Genomic DNA, 17,698 nt, shown 5'->3' with positions numbered 1-17,698 from the left:
TATGTGGGCTTGTGCACAAGCTGGCTGGGGATGGGCTGAGGCAGCCCAGGAGCTCGCGCTGGGGTGGGATGGGGCCCAGTGGGTACGGGAGGACTTGCCTGTCTCCAGCCTTCTGAAGCTCTCAATCAGTCTCCCAGCTCTCTGTTGGCACCAGGCGGTATTGCCAACCCAGGAACTGGTTGTCCCCACAGCCCTAGAGGGGTCCCGATCTTCCCTTCTCCTGAGAAGGATAACCTCCCCCATCTACTAACAGTAAAATACCAACATGTTTATGTAAGCCATACACAAATGAACCATGCCCCCAGCCTCTTTCAACTCCCTGTCCTGTGGGAGTCCTAGATGGGGGCACTTCGTCCAGAGCTTAACCTTCAACACCATCTTTGGTCCATAGATGCTAAAGTCTGCCATGGATCCCCAGTACAATGAAGCTAAAGTCCAATTCATTCGCCTTGCACTCAAGGTCCTTCCCCCTGTGGCACCGTGGATCCTACCCCTGCCCTGGTCCTCCGATCCCCATGCCACCTCCTAGCCAGCCCTGCCAGGACAACCCTGCCTGCAGCGTCCCCTCTCTTCAGGCTCCTCGTGTCCTCCCCATACTTCAGTGCCAGTTCTTGAAGCCTCCCCAATGCCCTCCCCCTCGGAGCCCCCACAGTCCTTAGGTTCCCACCCACACAGTCTGTCCTCTCCTACTTCCTCAGGTATGAGGTTCTGCACCCCACCAATTGCATCCCCCACTCCATCCCACCCCAGCCAGACTGTGAGCTTTCCGAGAACCTGCTGGGCTCCTCCTCTCCATCTGCCCTAGGCAGGGGACCTAGAGCAGAGGCGGGCGGGGGCTGCTGCGTGGGGAAGGAAGGATGAAGGAGGGACCCCAGTGCAGGCACTGTGGGGAGCCCTGCAGGTGGTGAGCAGCTCTGAGTAGGCACAGGAAGCTGGTGACGCAGGTCGGGAGCCTGGCTGACAGGGCCTGCAGTGGGATCCCAGACTGCCACCCCCCACCCTCTCTCTCTCATTTTTCTTACCAAGCGCCCAAGCAGGGGTGGGGGAAGAGCCTTCACAAAGTATAGAAGATGGGCTAAGGGTATTCCTTGTGATTGACACAGGGACATTGGAGAGGGACAGGATGATGGAGGTTGGGGGGTGGGAGGGCTGAAAGTAGGTCCGGAGAGGAGAAGGTATGGGGCAGACAAGGGTTGGGAGTGGTTGGTGCTGTCCCGGACTCTGCCACTTTCTGCTGTGTGACCACGAGCAAGGCAATGCAACCTTTCCGGGCCTTGAACCATGCTCAGGGTGGAAGCTTGCCTTCTGGGCTGGTGAGAATCACATACACGTAAGGCAAGCACTTTATCACTCCATTCATTCATTCACCCATCCTTTCTCCCAAGTTCTTTAGGCACAGCAGATGCATCATAAATGTTGAACCTTTTCCCTTACTGCAGACTCAGGGGCAGCTCAAACCCCAAGTCTGAAATGATGGAGCTGGAGGCTGAGGCTAATACCACTGATTCCATAATCAGGGCCTAAGGGCTCCACGGGCTGGGAGATGGAAAAGGGTCCAAGGTCACCCCCTTTCCCTCACTAGACACCTTGATTGTGCTGTTGATGGGACAGTGTCTGAAAAGGCAGAGATCAGAAAACTTCTATTTCTTTGGATTAGCCCTAGAAGGCTTCCTGGAGGAAGGGATTTTCCCTGGAGCCGTCTCCTTGGTCAGGACAGGCTTATCATTGAGGCCCGCAGACTGGAGTGTGTATGTGTCAGTGGGGACAGGTGTGTGCTGGGCATGGGACAGGAGGCTAGGGGACGTCACAGCTGGTCCCCCTCTCATACTCCTTCAGGTGCACTGTGGCCAGCTGAGTGACAGTGAAGAGTGGAGCCTGCAGGCGGTGGAGAAGCATGTGAGTGGGGGTAGGGCCATGGTAAGATGCGGGCTGAAGACCCTCTTCACAACAGGTGGGAAGATGATCAGGCCAGGGAGCTGGACAGACCTGGGTTCCAGTCCACCATCTTTGGGCTATGTGACCTTGAGCAAGTCACTTAACCTCTCTGAGCCTCAGTTTCCCATCTGAAAAGGAGGATAAGGATAGCACTGACCTGTGTATGGTACAGTGAGATCAGGCAAGTCAAATACCTTGTCAATACTTAGGAAGGACTATGTACTTAATGATATTGAGGCTCTTTCCTGAGATCTTATGATTTTGTGACTTTAACAAGGACTTACAACTCCCCTGAGTACTAGAGACACAAAGAAATCTGACCCTGCCCCGTCTAGTAAGAGCCTGGGGGCTAGCGGGGGAGACAAACCGTGTCCTTAGTTGTTCAAGGACCGAAGGACGCTCCTAGGGCAGTGGGAGCCCACAGGCGGGTGGAGCGCTAAGGGCTGAATTGTTTGGGACGGGGGTGGGGCGAGGGGCACCGCAGGACGAGGGAATGGTTTGAGAAAGGCGAGGGTCCCGAGGCGGCGAGCGCCGTACAGGTGGGACGAGTGACTCGCTGACCGCTCGGCTTGCCCCAGACCCTGGTGGCCCTGCGGAGGGTGCAGGCCCTGCAGCAGCGGGGGCCCGGCGCGGCCTCCGAAGCGGTCCAGAACCCCCCCGCGGGGGCGGCGGGAGACCAGAAGGGCGGCGTCGCGTACACCGACCAGGACCGGAAGATCCTGCAGCTGTGCGGTGAGGACCCCGCCCGGCCGGGGCCCCGGGGCCGGGACAGGATCTAACCTGGAAGGGACGGGCCTAAGGGGTGGGGCGCACCCAGGATTGGGGGAGCCGGATGGCAAATGGAAGGGAGGTCTATGGGCCGGGCCGGCAGGTGGAGCACCCTTGGGGAAGTCTATGAGCCTTCTGTCTGACCCGCGCCTCGCCACTGCAGGGGAACTCTACGACCTGGACGCCTCTTCCCTGCAGCTCAAGGTCCTCCAATACGTGAGTGCCCGTGCCTCTCCCCGAGGTGTTCCTCCAGGGCCCTAGGGCCCCGTGAGCCCCCCTTTTCATTCAGATTCCGGCGCCCCGCCCCCCTCCCCTCCTTATACATGAGGAGCCTCGGAGAGGTGAGAGGGTGGGGAGTGGGGGTGGCCCCAGACCCGCGGTCAACCCATCTCTTTGTCCCCGCCTCTCAGCTGCAGCAGGAGACCCAGGCATCTCGCTGCTGCCTCCTGCTGGTGTCCGAGGACAATCTCCAGCTTTCCTGTAAGGTGAGGGCCCAGGTGCACTGCGGGGCGGAGCGGGGGCGGGGGCCCCAGGTCTCCGAGGGGACCGGCCTTGCCCATCCTTTAACCGGTCCCGCTGCTCTGCCCGTCAGGTCATTGGAGATAAAGTGCTGGAGGAGGAAACCAGCTTTCCGGTGAGTCCTCCATCCATCCTTGGTGTTGGAGTCTGTGGGAGCAGTTAGGGCCAGCTAGGTGCTCCAGGGATCTGCCCAGAGAGACTGGGGTCTCTGCTAGAATCTCTTGGAATCTGATGGAATTATCTGGATCTTGGAATCTATTTAGAAATGTTGTGAGAGATCACAGCCTCTCATGAACAGGATCCATTAGGAGAGATTTCTTACAATCTATAGAAAGGCTTACTTGGGACCAGTTCACTTCTGTTGCAATATTTCTGGATCTGGCTCTCTTAGAATCTGTTGAGATCAATGAGAATCTTTGGAGTTTGCTTTTCTCTCTTCTAATTAGCGAAGACCCTAATGTCATCCAAAGGAGATTCTGGTCAAGAGCAGACCTTCCCTCCACCCCACCTTCCACCCCTGCCCAGCCCCCGCTCCAGTGTTGACTTTATCCACCGTTTGGACTTGCTAAAGAAGTTGCTGAAACTTCCAGACTCGGGAGGGAGGTTGAGTCTGAGGTCCCCGGACCTTGGAGAAAGCTAAGCCCTGACTCAGCCTCTCCTCGCTCCCCAGTTGACGACAGGACGCCTGGGCCACGTGGTGGAAGATAAGAAGTCTATCCAGCTGAAAGATCTCACCTCTGTAAGCCATGGCCTGGCTGGACAAGGCACAGGGATAGAGTTTCTGGGAGAAGGCAGCCTGGGAATGGGGGAGACAAGCCCCAGGGACTTTCTCCCAAGCCACCCCGCCGTGTGTAGTGTTTCCCATCCCACAGGAGCCCCTTAGAGCACCTGTTGCAGAGTGTGGTGGAGGGCTGGGCGACAGAAGCCCGCTCCCTCCCTCCGCCCCACCTGACACACCTCCCTTTTGCAGGACGATGTGCAACAGCTCCAGAGCATGTTGGGCTGTGAGCTGCAGGCCATGCTCTGCGTCCCTGTCATCAGCCGGGCCACTGACCAGGTGGTGGCCTTGGCCTGCGCCTTCAACAAGCTCGGAGGAGGCTTGTGAGTCTTGGTGGGGTGACGTGGATCAGGAGGTGGAGCTGAGAGGCTGGGCAGGGCTCTTCCGGGGTGCCAGTGAGGGAAGGGCACCAGGCAGAGGATACTGTCCCGGCAGCAGTGGGCCAATTGGTTTGTTGATGCAAGAAACTAGGGGATTATGAAGGTGCTAGACCCTTGCAGCTGCTGCTGACTGAGACACAGGTCATTGGTGACTCTCCATCACCCTCTTTGGCTTATTTAAAGTCATGTTGAGGTCCAAGTGAGTTCCGCTTCTCTTTGCCCACTTCCTCCAGCTTGGATTATGCACTCTTAGAGTACTGGCCTTTTCCCTACTTGCCATCACCCTCTTTTGGCACTTCTGCTGGAAACTGCCTGACGGAGGGGTGCTGAGCCCTGGGATGGATGAACTCTCTGGGACCCACAGGGCATCACTGCCACTGTGGACAGGGGCTAAAGGGAAGAGGTTGGGGGGCTGGGCTAAGCTGAGGAACTTTAGAGACACTGACAGGGCAGCTATAGGAATCATAGGAAACAGAGGGGTGGGCAAGGCAGAGTCAGGTAAAGAGGCTTAGGAAGCAATTCTCAAGAAATGAGGTCGGGTTTGGGGTCTAGAAGTGATATCATAGATAGATTTCGCGTCCTACTCCAACTCAGTACTTGGCAGGAGCGGCCTGCCACAGTGGGTTGAGTATGGAGATGAGTTGAGTGAACACTAGAGGACTGGCCCGGGGGCAGGCTCAGTCTGTGAATACCGCACTTGGTCCGGCTGCTCTAGCGGTGTGCCTGAGTCGTGCAGGGAGGCGGGAACAGGCAGGTGAGGGGGCAGTCCTGACTCCGGGATACTGAGATGCTGACAAAATGCTGGGCCCCTGGGGCTCAAGCAAGCAGACTAGGCTTGAGGGCCTGGAGGTCCTGCAGAAAGTGGAGACTGGGGATGTTGGGACGATAGAGGTGTCAGAAGCCTGGGCACAGTGTCTGCAGGGGTGAGGCAGAGATCTGGGAGTCGTAGGCCTGAGTAGCAGGACCTGCCAGCACAGAGCTCTGTAGGCAGGTGGCTAGGCCTGGGGAAATGAAGATGGGGGTGAAGCAGAACCTGCTGAGGCAGAGAGGATGTGGGATCTGGGTCATCTGTGCTTGGCATCCTAGTGGTGGGAGCATTTGCACCATTCAGTAAGCACACGTTGGCCCCTACTGTGTCCAGCCCTGCACTGGTCAGGTGGCCTCGGAAAGAACCCTCGGGAGGGGAGTGCAGAGGGAGGGGGTTCAGCAGGGGCTGTGACCTCTGGCTGCTGGCTGGGGGACTGGGCTCTGAGATGGCCCTAGACCTGGAGGAGAGGTGGCATCAGAAGGGAAATGAAATGGGGCTTGGTGACAGCTTTGTAGCCATCTCTGGGTCCCACATATTTCAGGGAGTGAGTGCTGAATGAGTGCATGCGCCAAGGTGGGGTTCAGCTCAGAGCAGTGACGGCAGACAAGCTGCCTGGAGCCCAGAGAACAGGGACTCCAGGGTCCCTTGACCTGGGAGTGTGAGGGGGCTGGTGACCAGGGCAGATGTAGAGTTAAAACACTTAGCAAACACCTCCCATCTATCTCTCTGGCACCAGCTCTGCACTGGGTAACACAGTCATGGTCCCTGCCTTCAAGACTTGAAGTTTATTTTCAGGGCCAAGAGGGAGGAGGGTGGGAAAGGTATTCTAGGCAGGGTGAACAGTGTGGGGAAAAGTGTGAAGGTGTGGAAGAGCCTGAGGTTTTCTCAGAATGATGAGGATCTCAGTCTGGCTTAGTATGAGAGACACCCATAGATGAGGGAACAGAGGTGAGTGGGACCAGACTGAGAGGCCTCACATGCCATGCTAGGGAAGCTGGGGAGATGGACACAGGGTGGTGGGGATAGGGATCTAGACCCAAAGCATCAGGCAGCCAGCATGAGAGGGGGATACCCTGGCAGGGGAGCACTGAGACCAGCCATAAAATGGGGAGAAGCCTAGGCATGGAAATCTGGGGGCCAAGAGAAGGTCAAGATCTCAGAGGCGTACTCCTCCCCCTCACTCCCAAGACCCCCACTTGGAGAGGCTAACCCACGTCCCTAGCACAGATCCTGCCCCAGCTTGGTCCATCCAGCCCCACAAAACTCCCTGGTGACAAGTCATTCAGTGGCCAGATTGAACGACCTCAGCAAAACTGGGGGCTATCTTGTCAGATGAGATGGGGCTCTATGAGTAAGATGGCTCCTCCTCACAACCACGTTAGGATTTACGGCAGCACCAAAGCCGGGCCTGCAGAGTTGGGAAGAGTAGGCCAGTGGCAGGAGCTCGACAAGACAGGGTAGTACCACTGCCCCTCCCTGAGGCTGGTGGCCCCTGGGGAAGAGCAGGACAATACCTAGCTCTGGCCCAGGCAAGTCTCTAGTCTGAGGGAGGAGACCCAGGCTCAGTCTGGATAAATCTGAAGTCAGTGGAAGCGGACATAGCTCTGGCTTCAAGAAACAATAGTTCGAGGAGGAAAACACATTTTGGTCCGAGGGGGATTAGAGCCTTCCCCTCAGAAAGCCCCCAGTCTGCGAGCAGCCCCGGCAGAGGGGAGTGCTGGTTAGCTGATGCGTCTCTGAGTGGACTTCCCGGGGAAATGGAAACAAGCAGAAACAGGAAGGCAAGTGTGCTGCCCACTGCCTCTCCAGTGACCCCTGCCCCCTGCCCCAGGTTCACGGACCAGGATGAGCGCGTGATCCAGCACTGCTTCCACTACACGAGCACGGTGCTCACCAGCACCCTGGCCTTCCAGAAGGAGCAAAAGCTCAAGTGTGAGTGCCAGGTGAGTCACCTACTCTGAGCCTCTCTTGGAGACGGAGTCACCCGGCTCTCAGCCCCAGAGCGTCACCCATAATGGAAAAGGCCCTGTCTTTCTGGACTGATGGCGGGAAGTCAGCTACCTAGTGCCCTGGCGGCTCCTGAAAGCCGAGGACCGTGGTTCCTCTGGCCAGCGCCGCGGGCAGCAGGCACTGTGTGCGATCGTCCTCTAGTGTTCAACTCGGGTACTATAGCAACGTCTGGGCCGCGGGAGCCCGAGGTGAAGGAGCATCTGGGGCTCAGGATTACCGTGCTCCTTCCCTGGGGCTATACTTCCCACTCCTTCACTTGGTAGCCAAATGACATAATTAGTCCCTGCCAGTCCCCAGTTGGAGGCAGAGGGCTGGAGAGGGTGACGCCTCTGCAACACCAACCTCTATGATCTTCATTCTCCCCATTCCAGGCTCTTCTCCAAGTGGCAAAGAACCTCTTCACTCACCTGGGTGAGTGAACTGTCCTCCTCCGTGCCTGGCTGTGGGGTGGGAGAGGCGGCGGGCGTTTTGGGGAGGAGAGGAGAGAGGGCTTGGGCTGGGCACTCTAGCCAGGTCTCACCACTGCCCTCCACTCTTGTCCCACCCACAGATGATGTCTCTGTCCTGCTCCAGGAGATCATCACAGAGGCCAGAAACCTCAGCAATGCTGAGATGTAAGCGAATCTACCTCAGGGTGGCACGAGAGAGGCCCCAGTCCTCAGTCCTCGTCCCCTTTTTCCTTTTCCCTCTATTTCCCCCTCCACTGCCTTCTTGAGGGACCCTGTCATGTTTTGTGTGATCCTTTATTTCATGCCTGTGTCCCTCACTAGTAACGTCAAATGACAGCAGAGGCGGGGCTCGCTTTGCTGTCCGTGGGTCCCCAGTGGGTCCTAACACAGTGCCTGGCACACAGTAGGCGCTACAAGGGGGGAAAAAAAATCACTGGAATGAATTAATGTCTGGAGTCAGCCGGCCCTCCGGAGCGTCTCATAACGGAGCACTCCTTCCAGCCTTCAGAAATCTGGGCTTTGCCCTAAGTCGTGAGAAGTGGGGGTGGTCGGAGAGGAGTGACAGGGCCCTGTGGACCAAGGCTGTCTCCCCACAGCTGCTCCGTGTTCCTGCTGGATCAGAATGAGCTGGTGGCCAAGGTGTTCGACGGGGGTGTGGTGGATGACGAGGTGAGGCCCGGACGCGCGGAGGGCGTGTGTGGCCGTAGTCCTGGGGGCCGGGGAGCAGGCAGGACAGTCGATGGTCCGCTCTGTGGCCGGCCGCTGACTTCCTCCCTACTCCAACACCGCCCTGGCAGAGCTACGAGATCCGCATCCCGGCTGACCAGGGCATTGCGGGCCACGTGGCAACCACCGGCCAGATCCTGAACATCCCGGACGCGTACGCGCACCCGCTTTTCTACCGCGGCGTGGACGACAGCACCGGCTTCCGCACGCGCAACATCCTCTGCTTCCCCATCAAGAACGAGAACAAGGGTGCGAGCTCCGGGCGGCTCCGGGAAGGGGGGCGGGCCGGGCCGGGGGCGGGGCCTGAGCAGGATGGGGCGGAGCCGAGCGGAGGGTCGGCGATTCCTCTCCCCCCCCCCCGCCCCGTCCCCACCCCCCCCTAGCGTCCGGGAGCAGAAAGGCCGCCGGGATGACCCTGGCCGGGACGTCCCTTGAGGACACCCTGGGAGGGCAGACGCCGCCGGACACATCCACCGTCCGGTCCTAGCCCCTCTCCGATCCCCAGAGGTCATCGGTGTGGCCGAGCTGGTGAACAAGATTAACGGACCATGGTTCAGCAAGTTCGACGAGGACTTGGCGACAGCCTTCTCCATCTACTGTGGCATCAGCATAGCCCATGTGAGTGGGGACAGGGGTGGGGCCGGCGCAGGACTCTATGTTCTCCTCTCCACATTGACTCTGTCCAGATGGGTCCATGACTCAGAGCTGTTCCTGCTGCCGTACCTACTGGTCACCTCTGGCCTCAGTTTCCCATCTGAAAATTGGGGATACTATTTCTATCTTGTCCCATTAGCCTCCTAGGATCAGGGAAAATGCCAGTTGTCATTATTGCCCACCCTCTTCCCAAAGGAACCTCAACCCAAGCCCCGGTTAGCTTCTTTTTGGGAAACGTTGGGTCTCATTGTCCAGAATTGGCAGCTCTGACTCGCGGAATCCAACCTTTAGGTTCCTGAGGGTCTCCCACTGCCTTGCTTCTCTTTCCCTATGGGACTCAGGCTCCATGACTAAAGACTGGGGCAGGCTCAGGAGGGGATTCAAAGTGCCAGATCAAATGCCAAGAGGATCTGGGGAGGAGGAGGAGCAAGGGGAGGGAGGTCTGGGTGAAGATTGGAGGAGGCTCCCTAGTCTGGGCTGGAGCTTGAAGGCTCGGACTAGGGCCAGCATGGGACAGGAAGGGAGGTTCTATCTAACCCCTTTATCCCCTTCCTGGGCATTCTGGGATTTCATTTCACATCTTGCTTGAGCCCCATCTTTCCCTCTCTCCCCTAGTCCCTCCTATACAAGAAAGTGAATGAGGCCCAGTATCGCAGCCACCTAGCCAATGAGATGATGATGTACCACATGAAGGTGAGGCCTGCACGGAGCTTCTGTCCTCCTTCTCAGGATCCCAGGGTCCCCCGCAGCCCACCTGTTGCTTCTCTGCCTCCCAATTCCTCGGGGGCCCAGGACGAGCCTGGGTTTTCTGATTGCCCTCTCTTGAAGATAAGAAGATAGACCCAGAGCGATGCCTGGCCTCCTGTCTCCTGCTCTCCTTCAAGGCAGCCTCTCCCAAGCAGTTTCTGGTTCAGCCCCAAGGCTGGCAGCAGGACCCAGCCCAGGGAACAACTTGGTTCAGCCGGGTGTTCCCCACATCCGGGGAGAACTCCCATCTTGAAAATTACTGAAGGCTAGGAAGCTCACTGAGGGCCCTTCCCCCAGCTCCCCTAGGTACAGTGGTCCTGCAGTCCTCCGCAGTCTGCTGATACTCTGTCTCATTCCCAGACTCTGGTTCAGAAAAATGGTCCCGGGCTTTAGTTCTGAGTGCGTGGTGGTCATTTTCGTCTCACCTGTGTCCAAATCAAAGGGTCCTAGACTTGTGGGTAGAGTCAAAGCTGTGGTCGGAAGGATTGAGGTTAGACTCTGGGAGGTCCCCCCCCCAAAAGAAGGAACCCTTGAGTTAGTGTCTGTGAAAGGCTGACATTGTTTGGGGGGGCTCATGAAGGGGTGTTCTCTGTCTTTGCTAAGGATAGACTGTTATAGATGGGGGTTCTCACAGGCAAGGAGGCACAGTAGGTGGGCTGGACAGCAGTGATCTCTTGCCCAGTGAGGGTGCATTCTGGGTGGGGGTACCCCCTCCCACTGTGGGATTTTGGGGGTGAGGACACTGGATAGAGGTGGAGGCCATCTTCTAACACCCTGGTTGGTTCCCTCTAGGTCTCTGATGATGAATACACCAAACTCCTCCATGACGGAATCCAGCCTGTGGCCGCCATTGACTCCAACTTTGCCAATTTCACCTACACCCCTCGCTCTCTGCCCGAGGATGACACTTCCATGGTGAGCTGGCCCTCCCCCATTTGACTGCAAGAGGCAGAGGGTGTACAGCCAGAGGTTTAAGTTAGATGTGGATAGGAACTTCCTGGCAAGACAGTCATCACCAAAGGCTAGAGAGCCTCCCTCAGGGATGGAGTGGGCGTGTGGTCTGCCAGCATGGGCCCCACGGCCTGCCCAGGGCTCAGGGCTGGACTGGATGATCGCCAAGGGCTGCTCCAGAGCCAACAGTGTCCAGGGCGTGTGGCCTCAGGGTTGGCACCTCCTCCCTGGGTTTCTAAGATTTCGTGTGAGCTAGGTTCCAAGAGTCCTTAGATCCCGTTTCTGAAAATTCATGGCACTGAGAACGCTTGGTGCTACCATTTCATGGTTCTCTAGGTTTTTGGTTTTGTTTTTTATGGTTCTCTGGTTTAGATCTAAAGTTCTAAGATTCCAAAATTTTGGAGGCTTCAAGGGCCAAGGCAGAACTGACAGTCCCACTGATCCCTTCCTTCTGCTCTCTCCAGGCCATTCTGAGCATGCTGCAGGACATGAATTTCATCAACAACTACAAAATTGACTGCCCAACTCTGGCCCGGTGCGCACCCCAGCCCTCCCCTCCACGTGCAGGCAGCCCTGGGCTTTGCCTCCCTCTGTCCTCCATTCTCACATCCATTGCCCCAGCGCTCCGGACAGGGGTCTCTGTGGATGACTGGGAGTGGCCCGATCTGTGGGAGTGGGGCAGATCCCTGAGTGAGAGGCAATTCCCAGACTCTGGGACCACGAGTAAAGGAAAGGAACGGGGCAAGGCAGAGCCTGAAGGGCTTCCTGGAGGAGGAGAGCCTGAGGCCCCTCTACTGCCCTCTCTCCTCCCCTCAGGTTCTGCTTGATGGTGAAGAAGGGCTACCGGGATCCCCCCTACCACAACTGGATGCATGCCTTTTCTGTCTCCCACTTCTGCTACCTGCTCTACAAGAATCTGGAGCTCTCCAACTACCTCGAGTGAGTGGCTGCACTGGCCGCCCAGTCTGGCAGCTGCTAGAGTCCCCTTCTTTGGGATAGGGAGGCACCTCCAGTGTGGCAGGCCCTCGACATGCATCGCCTCCTGGGACCCTCTTAACAGTCTCGTGAGGAAGGTTGCATAGCCCCATTTTCTGGGTGGGACTTGCTCACAGTCACATACCCCTGGAGCAGTGAGCCTGTCGAACTCCAAACCCGGGCTGCTTCCCAGGAAAGGGACCCAGGTGTCCTGAGCTCCTGTCGGGTGGCTCCTGGACATCTCATGCAGCCATTCTTCCTCTGGATGTGTGGGAGGGGGCTGATCTCCCTCTCCTATCTGCCTCACAACCAGGGACATCGAGATCTTCGCCTTGTTTATTTCCTGCATGTGTCATGACCTGGACCACAGAGGCACAAACAACTCCTTCCAGGTGGCCTCGGTGAGACTCTGCCTTCCTCATAGTGGGCACCCTCCTGGGGGCATCTGGGAGTCTCACCCCTCCAGCCTGAGGAGAGGTGGGAGCTGGTGAGACCAGGAGCTGGTTTAGAGCTGGGAGGAGGCTCGCCGAGGCTTTGCATGGGCTCTAAGATGGGAGAGTGGTGAGGGGCAGGGAGGACAGGGCAATGCCTAGCCTAATATGGCAGGCACTTACATCTGATGGGAGGAGTGATGGAGATTTCCCCGGCTTTTCCAGAAATCGGTGCTCGCTGCGCTCTACAGCTCCGAAGGCTCTGTCATGGAGGTACCGCCCTTCCACCCAGTAGCCCTGTACCCACCATCCTCTTAAGCCTGGTGACTTACATAGTTACTGTGATCCAGCTCCTCCCTTTCCCAAGCCCTGCTCTCCAGACAGGCCCTGAGGGCTGTAGCCAGCCCCCCAGGACATGTCTGGCTCCTTTTGCTGGATGGGCTTGGAGGGGTGCCGGTGTGGATGGGGGTGTGAGTCAGCCTGCAGGTTTTGCCCGAGCCCAGGTCTGCACAGGGAGGACTTGTATTTAGCATGTTTCTCTTTGTGTATCTGGGAATGCCCTGTGCAACCCCCACCCCACCAGGCCTAGGATTGCTCTGGCCATCACTCCCAATTTTGCCTTAGGTTGTTTGGATTGGGTCTGTCCACCCCCAGAACGAAGCTCCTTGGGGCAGGGACAAAATCTGAGACATCTCTGAATTCCCTGCGCTTGGCACGGGGCTTGGCACAGAGTAGAAGCCAAACTTGCAAGGTCACCTTGCCCCACGCTGCCCCCCATAACACCCCACTGGAGACTGCCCCTGTTTGCATGCCCCCGGGAGATGAGGGGCTCACTCCCTCCCAGGACAGCCCTGCTTCTGCCCTCTGTGCCCTGGGCTAAGCCTGCTCCTCCTCCTAGTGACAGCCCATCAGCATCTGGAGACAGGGGCCTTGCCCTCACCTCATCACTGCCTTTCTTTGTCAGCAAACAAATGTTTGCTGCATGAATTAGTGTCTAGGACTCCGAGGGATCATTTCAGAATGATTCCAGTTTGAGAGGCTCTCAGAGCTTGCCTGGTTGTGTCCCTCCCTGTGACAGCTGAGGGATCTGAGGCTCAGGGCCTGCAAGGACTTGCCCAGGGTCACACAGAGAGCCAAAACAGAGCCCAGAAAGGGAACCAGGTCCCCAGACTCCCTGTGTCTGCCTGCTCTGCTCACCTTGGGGGGCTGGGGCTGTACCAGGTCTGCTCCCTCTCTTGGGGTCAGCAGTGAGCAGCGTCCCCCGTCCCTGCTAGGCCTCCATCTTTCCTCTCCCCCGACAGAGACACCACTTCGCTCAAGCCATCGCCATCCTCAACACCCACGGTTGCAACATCTTCGACCACTTCTCCCGGAAGGTGACGGGGCCAGGGGTGGGGGTGAAGGAGTGGGAGCCCAGAGCTGGCCTGAGGCAGGAGAAGGAGCCGAGGGAGTGGGTGGGAGTGTCTGGCAGGAGGTCTTGACATTCCCCCCTCTCCCCTCACCCTGGCCCAGGACTATCAGCGTATGCTGGACCTGATGCGGGACATCATCTTGGCCACCGACCTGGCCCATCACCTCCGCATCTTCAAAGACCTCCAGAAGATGGCTGAAGGTGCCTGCTTTTAACCCCGGCCTCAGGGTTGGGGAAGGAGCACCAAGAGGGTGATGTGCCTAGAGAGCAGCCCCAGGTGTTTAGACCCACCCCCTCCAGCATGGAGCCATCAGACCCAGGCAGATCCAGCACCAGCCCTCTGGCTCCCATCCAGGGTGCTGGATTTCCTGGACCATGCACGTAGGGTGGGCCCTGGGGGCCTTGCCCTCAGAGAGAGGGGACTGGGTCCTTGACCCCACCCTCTCCCCAACAGTGGGTTATGACCGAACCAACAAGCAGCACCGTAGCCTCCTCCTCTGCCTCCTTATGACCTCCTGTGACCTCTCTGACCAGACCAAGGGCTGGAAGACTACCAGGAAGATCGCAGTAAGTGCTGCCCCTCCCCGAGGAGGTGCAGGCTTCACAGCCGGCCCAGTCCTGTGCGGCTCCTGCAGCCCAAACACCCTCTCTGGGCCAAGCTCAGCCTGGCTCAGTTCTGGGGAGACAGAAACCTAGACCACGTCAGGGCGACAGATGGGGAGACTCAGAGAGGGGCATGGACTCACCGGGTGTCACACAGCATGTCAGTGGCTGGTGGAAGGGGGGCCGGAACCCAGCCGCTCCTTCCCATCTGGGGCCATCCCCCGGCCAAACTGGGCCTGAGGTGGCGCTGAGGGATGCCTCAGTTTGCCATCTTGGGAATGAGCTGTAGAGGAGCTCAGGTGGACGGATCCCATGCACAGAGTATGACCAGAGTGTTGGCCTTTCAGGAGCTGATCTACAAAGAGTTCTTCTCCCAGGGAGACTTGGTACGTGGGGAGTGACCTCGGCCGTCCAGGTTGCGGGGAGGGTCCCTGGCCTGGGGCTGGGAAGGCCTGGGTTAGTTTCATCCTGGTGCCTGATGGAGGGAGAAGGGGCCAGGCCTGACAACTTGCGCCTGCAGGAGAAGGCCATGGGCAACAGGCCGATGGAGATGATGGACCGGGAGAAGGCCTATATCCCCGAGCTGCAGATCAGCTTTATGGAGCACATCGCAATGCCCATCTACAAGTGAGAGAGCTCGGGGAGCCTGCTGGGGGGATGGGGCTGGCTGCGGCAGACACAGGTGCTGGGCTGGCCTGCCCAGCTCCCGCTGACCCACCCGGCGGCCTCTGGGCCCAGCTGTCTCCCTCTGGCCCATAAATGGGGCCTTCACTTCATGCTCTCCTTGAGTGTCCAGTCCTATGCCTCACACGCGGGTGCAAGTTCTACTTGCAGTGTAGCCCAAATCTCCCTTGCTACTCACAGTCTGACTTCTGACCCTATCCCTGCACCCTTGCACCCCCAGGCTGCTGCAGGACCTGTTCCCCAAGGCAGCAGAGCTGTACGAACGCGTGGCCTCTAACCGTGAGCACTGGACCAAGGTGTCTCACAAGTTCACCATCCGCGGCCTCCCGAGCAACAACTCGCTGGACTTCCTGGACGAGGAGTACGAGGTGCCTGAGCTGGATGGCACTAGGGCCCCCGTCAACGGCTGTTGCAGCCTTGATGCTGAATGAGCCCCTCCCCGGGACCCTTCCCTGCCCAGGCCTCCTCCTCACAGCCCTCCACTGGACCACAGGTCCTAGGTTCTAATCCAGGACTTACCGTGCCACCCTGGGCAAGCACCGACCTTCCCGGGCCTCAGCTTTCTTGTCTGTATAATGGAAGCAAGACTTCCAGCCTCACCAAGACTTTGTCATTTGTCCTCCGAGAGCACAGGGGTGACTGAGGAGCAGTGGCCCTGCTCTGCGCCCCTGACCACATCTTGGCAAGTCCTCCGCAGCCACTCTTTCTTCTGAGGCAGCCTGGATGGTTTCTCCTGGGCCACGTTCCTGCTCCACCAGATCTGGCCCTCTTCCCTCTTCCAGGGTCCTCCTGCAAGGAGGAGATGGGACGTCTCAGTGAGCAGAGAGTGGCTCTTAGAAACAGTCGTTAGCTCTGCTGGATGACTAGAAATAGCCATGAGACCGAAGGTGCCCCTTAGGATCGCCACTATACTTAATGGTGGGCATTGGAACCTGGGAAGCTGCCCGGGCCCCACACAAAAGCTGCCAGAGGGCCGGCTCAGTGCTCTGGGCAGAGGGGGCTCAGGAAGAAAGCAGGATGGGAATGGTGGGCAGAAGGATCCCAGGGCTGGAAACAGGCTCCAGTTGAGTTAATAATGCTTCCTCCTGGCTGTGTGACCCTGGGCAAGTGACTCCCCCTATTTGGATGAGACAGGAGAGTGAGACAATCCATTTTCTAAGACCCCTTTTAGATCAAAGTCCCATTGGCTCTGTGGAGTCCCAGGAGAAGCTGTGGAATGTCCCTGCCACCCTAGGGCAGAGAGCCGACCCTGAGTCCTTCAGGGGTCCCCTGAGTGTCCCCCCCCTCTTAGCCCAAGTCCCTTCCCCATCCCTGCAGTCAGAGAGGGCTGCCTCAGCCCTAGCAGGGCTCCTATCTTCTTCAAGGCCATATCTACCCGTGCCCTGGGGCTTGGAAGACCCCCATAGGGCCGGGCCCCTTGGGTCAGCCCGGCTGCTGGCTTCTCCCTCCTCTGTGTTGTTCTGTATGTGTTGTGGGGTGGGGGGAGGGGGGCCACCTGCCTTACCTATTCTGAGTTGCCTTTAGAGAGATGCGTTTTTCTAGGACTCTGTGCAACTGTTGTATATGGTCCCGTGGGCTGACCGCTTTGTACATGAGAATAAATCTATTTCTTTCTACCAACCCTCTCCCATGGGGCTATTTCCAGATATTGTGCATGGAGATGGGGGAAACAGAATTGGGGCCAGAAAATGCTCTTTAGAACTCCTTGGCTACCGGAGCCCCCACCCCTTGTGCCTAGCTCCTCTTCTAGGAGAGTCACAGACCTGTCAGGGTACCCCTGGACCAGTCCTCTACTAGACTGTAGGGTCTTAGAGGTGGATGGCGGATGAGGAGGCCTGGGCATGGAGCAGTGAGAGGACATGTTGGCTGGCAGAGATTGTGGACTGGAAAGAAAGAATTGAGGGGCTGAAGCAATCAAGGAGGCTGCCTGGTGGAGGCAGCCTAAAGCTCCTCCTAAACCCTCTGTCTGCTGGCCTACTGGTCATGAGTGCCCCTACAGCCAGGGCCTAAGCCTCTGAAACCCCTCCTGGCTTTCCCTATCTGTGTCCCCATAAGTCCTGCCGAAGAAGTACGCCTGAGTCTGATTCTACACCAGATGCAGCCCGAGTTGTGTCGATTTAGTTCCCTGCTTTTCTGGTTGTGAGAGTGTTTGCCTCTGCACAGAGAGGCAGATGCCAGACTGGACCATAAGGAGGCTCTGACAGGTAAAATCTCTAGACCTTGCCCCTCTCTTGCCTACGCCCCCTCCCCCCCCATTTCCTCTCCTGTTCATCTCTTCCAGATCAGCAAAGCTTGCTGTGTTAAGTGCTGGACACTGGGACTTCCTTTCCTAGGAGAAAGAGGAAAGGAGGGCTGGGAGGAGATGGTTAGGGCTACCCTGTGACCACTGGCGGTGCCCCAGGTGCCGGCCTTTGGGACCACAGAGCCTATTGGTTTCTCACAGTTTGGTACCTGCTCTTCTGGGCTTAATGGTTTCGGACACCTAGCCTTCCCTTAGGAGCTTGGGGTCCAGTCCCCTCCCCTGCCCAGCCCCTGCTTTGGGCCCCCAGGCTGTCCCTGTCCTCTCGCAGCACAGGACCCAGGCTGACCAATGGGCCCCCAGGCGGGGGCAGGCCAGTGCGCAACAGGGCCCCCGGCTGACCGGGGCTGGCTATTCTAACGACATGCAGCTGAGCCCAGCATCAGTGCGGGCTGGCACAGGTGCTTCTCTGCCTGGGATCCACCCCACCCCCAACCTTGAATGTGTGTATGTGTCCCTCTTCTACCAGCTTTTGGACAAAGGGAAAGCACAAGTCCCCTGTGTGCACACTGCAGGGACCCCGCTCCCCCTCCCTGCATCTGTTGTCTGTCCCCAGCTCAACCCTCCCTT

At 58.1% G+C, this 17,698-nt stretch overlaps 1 protein-coding gene across 2 annotated transcripts in view; it reads left to right on the top strand.

Annotated features, from left to right (window-relative positions):
- Positions 1-16,449, top strand: part of PDE2A (phosphodiesterase 2A) — a 91,101-nt gene extending 74,652 nt beyond the window's left edge. For both annotated transcript variants that reach the window (XM_036119459.2, XM_036119460.2), the window contains 25 exons: positions 1,837-1,896; positions 2,514-2,667; positions 2,867-2,919; positions 3,114-3,188; positions 3,296-3,337; positions 3,893-3,961; positions 4,193-4,323; positions 7,020-7,131; positions 7,570-7,609; positions 7,749-7,812; positions 8,244-8,316; positions 8,445-8,622; positions 8,879-8,991; positions 9,643-9,720; positions 10,567-10,689; positions 11,190-11,260; positions 11,542-11,664; positions 12,014-12,101; positions 12,357-12,404; positions 13,433-13,507; positions 13,644-13,743; positions 13,997-14,109; positions 14,493-14,531; positions 14,666-14,772; positions 15,050-16,449. In XM_036119459.2, coding sequence (XP_035975352.1) covers positions 1,837-1,896; positions 2,514-2,667; positions 2,867-2,919; positions 3,114-3,188; positions 3,296-3,337; positions 3,893-3,961; positions 4,193-4,323; positions 7,020-7,131; positions 7,570-7,609; positions 7,749-7,812; positions 8,244-8,316; positions 8,445-8,622; positions 8,879-8,991; positions 9,643-9,720; positions 10,567-10,689; positions 11,190-11,260; positions 11,542-11,664; positions 12,014-12,101; positions 12,357-12,404; positions 13,433-13,507; positions 13,644-13,743; positions 13,997-14,109; positions 14,493-14,531; positions 14,666-14,772; positions 15,050-15,260 — 2,340 coding nt within the window. In that variant the 3' untranslated portion in view covers positions 15,261-16,449. The remainder of the gene's footprint in view (positions 1-1,836; positions 1,897-2,513; positions 2,668-2,866; positions 2,920-3,113; positions 3,189-3,295; positions 3,338-3,892; positions 3,962-4,192; positions 4,324-7,019; positions 7,132-7,569; positions 7,610-7,748; positions 7,813-8,243; positions 8,317-8,444; positions 8,623-8,878; positions 8,992-9,642; positions 9,721-10,566; positions 10,690-11,189; positions 11,261-11,541; positions 11,665-12,013; positions 12,102-12,356; positions 12,405-13,432; positions 13,508-13,643; positions 13,744-13,996; positions 14,110-14,492; positions 14,532-14,665; positions 14,773-15,049) is intronic.
- Positions 16,450-17,698: the final 1,249 nt, after the last annotated feature.

This window comes from Halichoerus grypus, chromosome 11, assembly GCF_964656455.1.
Source record: "Halichoerus grypus chromosome 11, mHalGry1.hap1.1, whole genome shotgun sequence".
In the NCBI taxonomy this organism is placed as follows: Eukaryota; Metazoa; Chordata; class Mammalia; order Carnivora; family Phocidae; genus Halichoerus; species Halichoerus grypus.
This window is presented reverse-complemented; position numbering and strand designations above follow the sequence as displayed.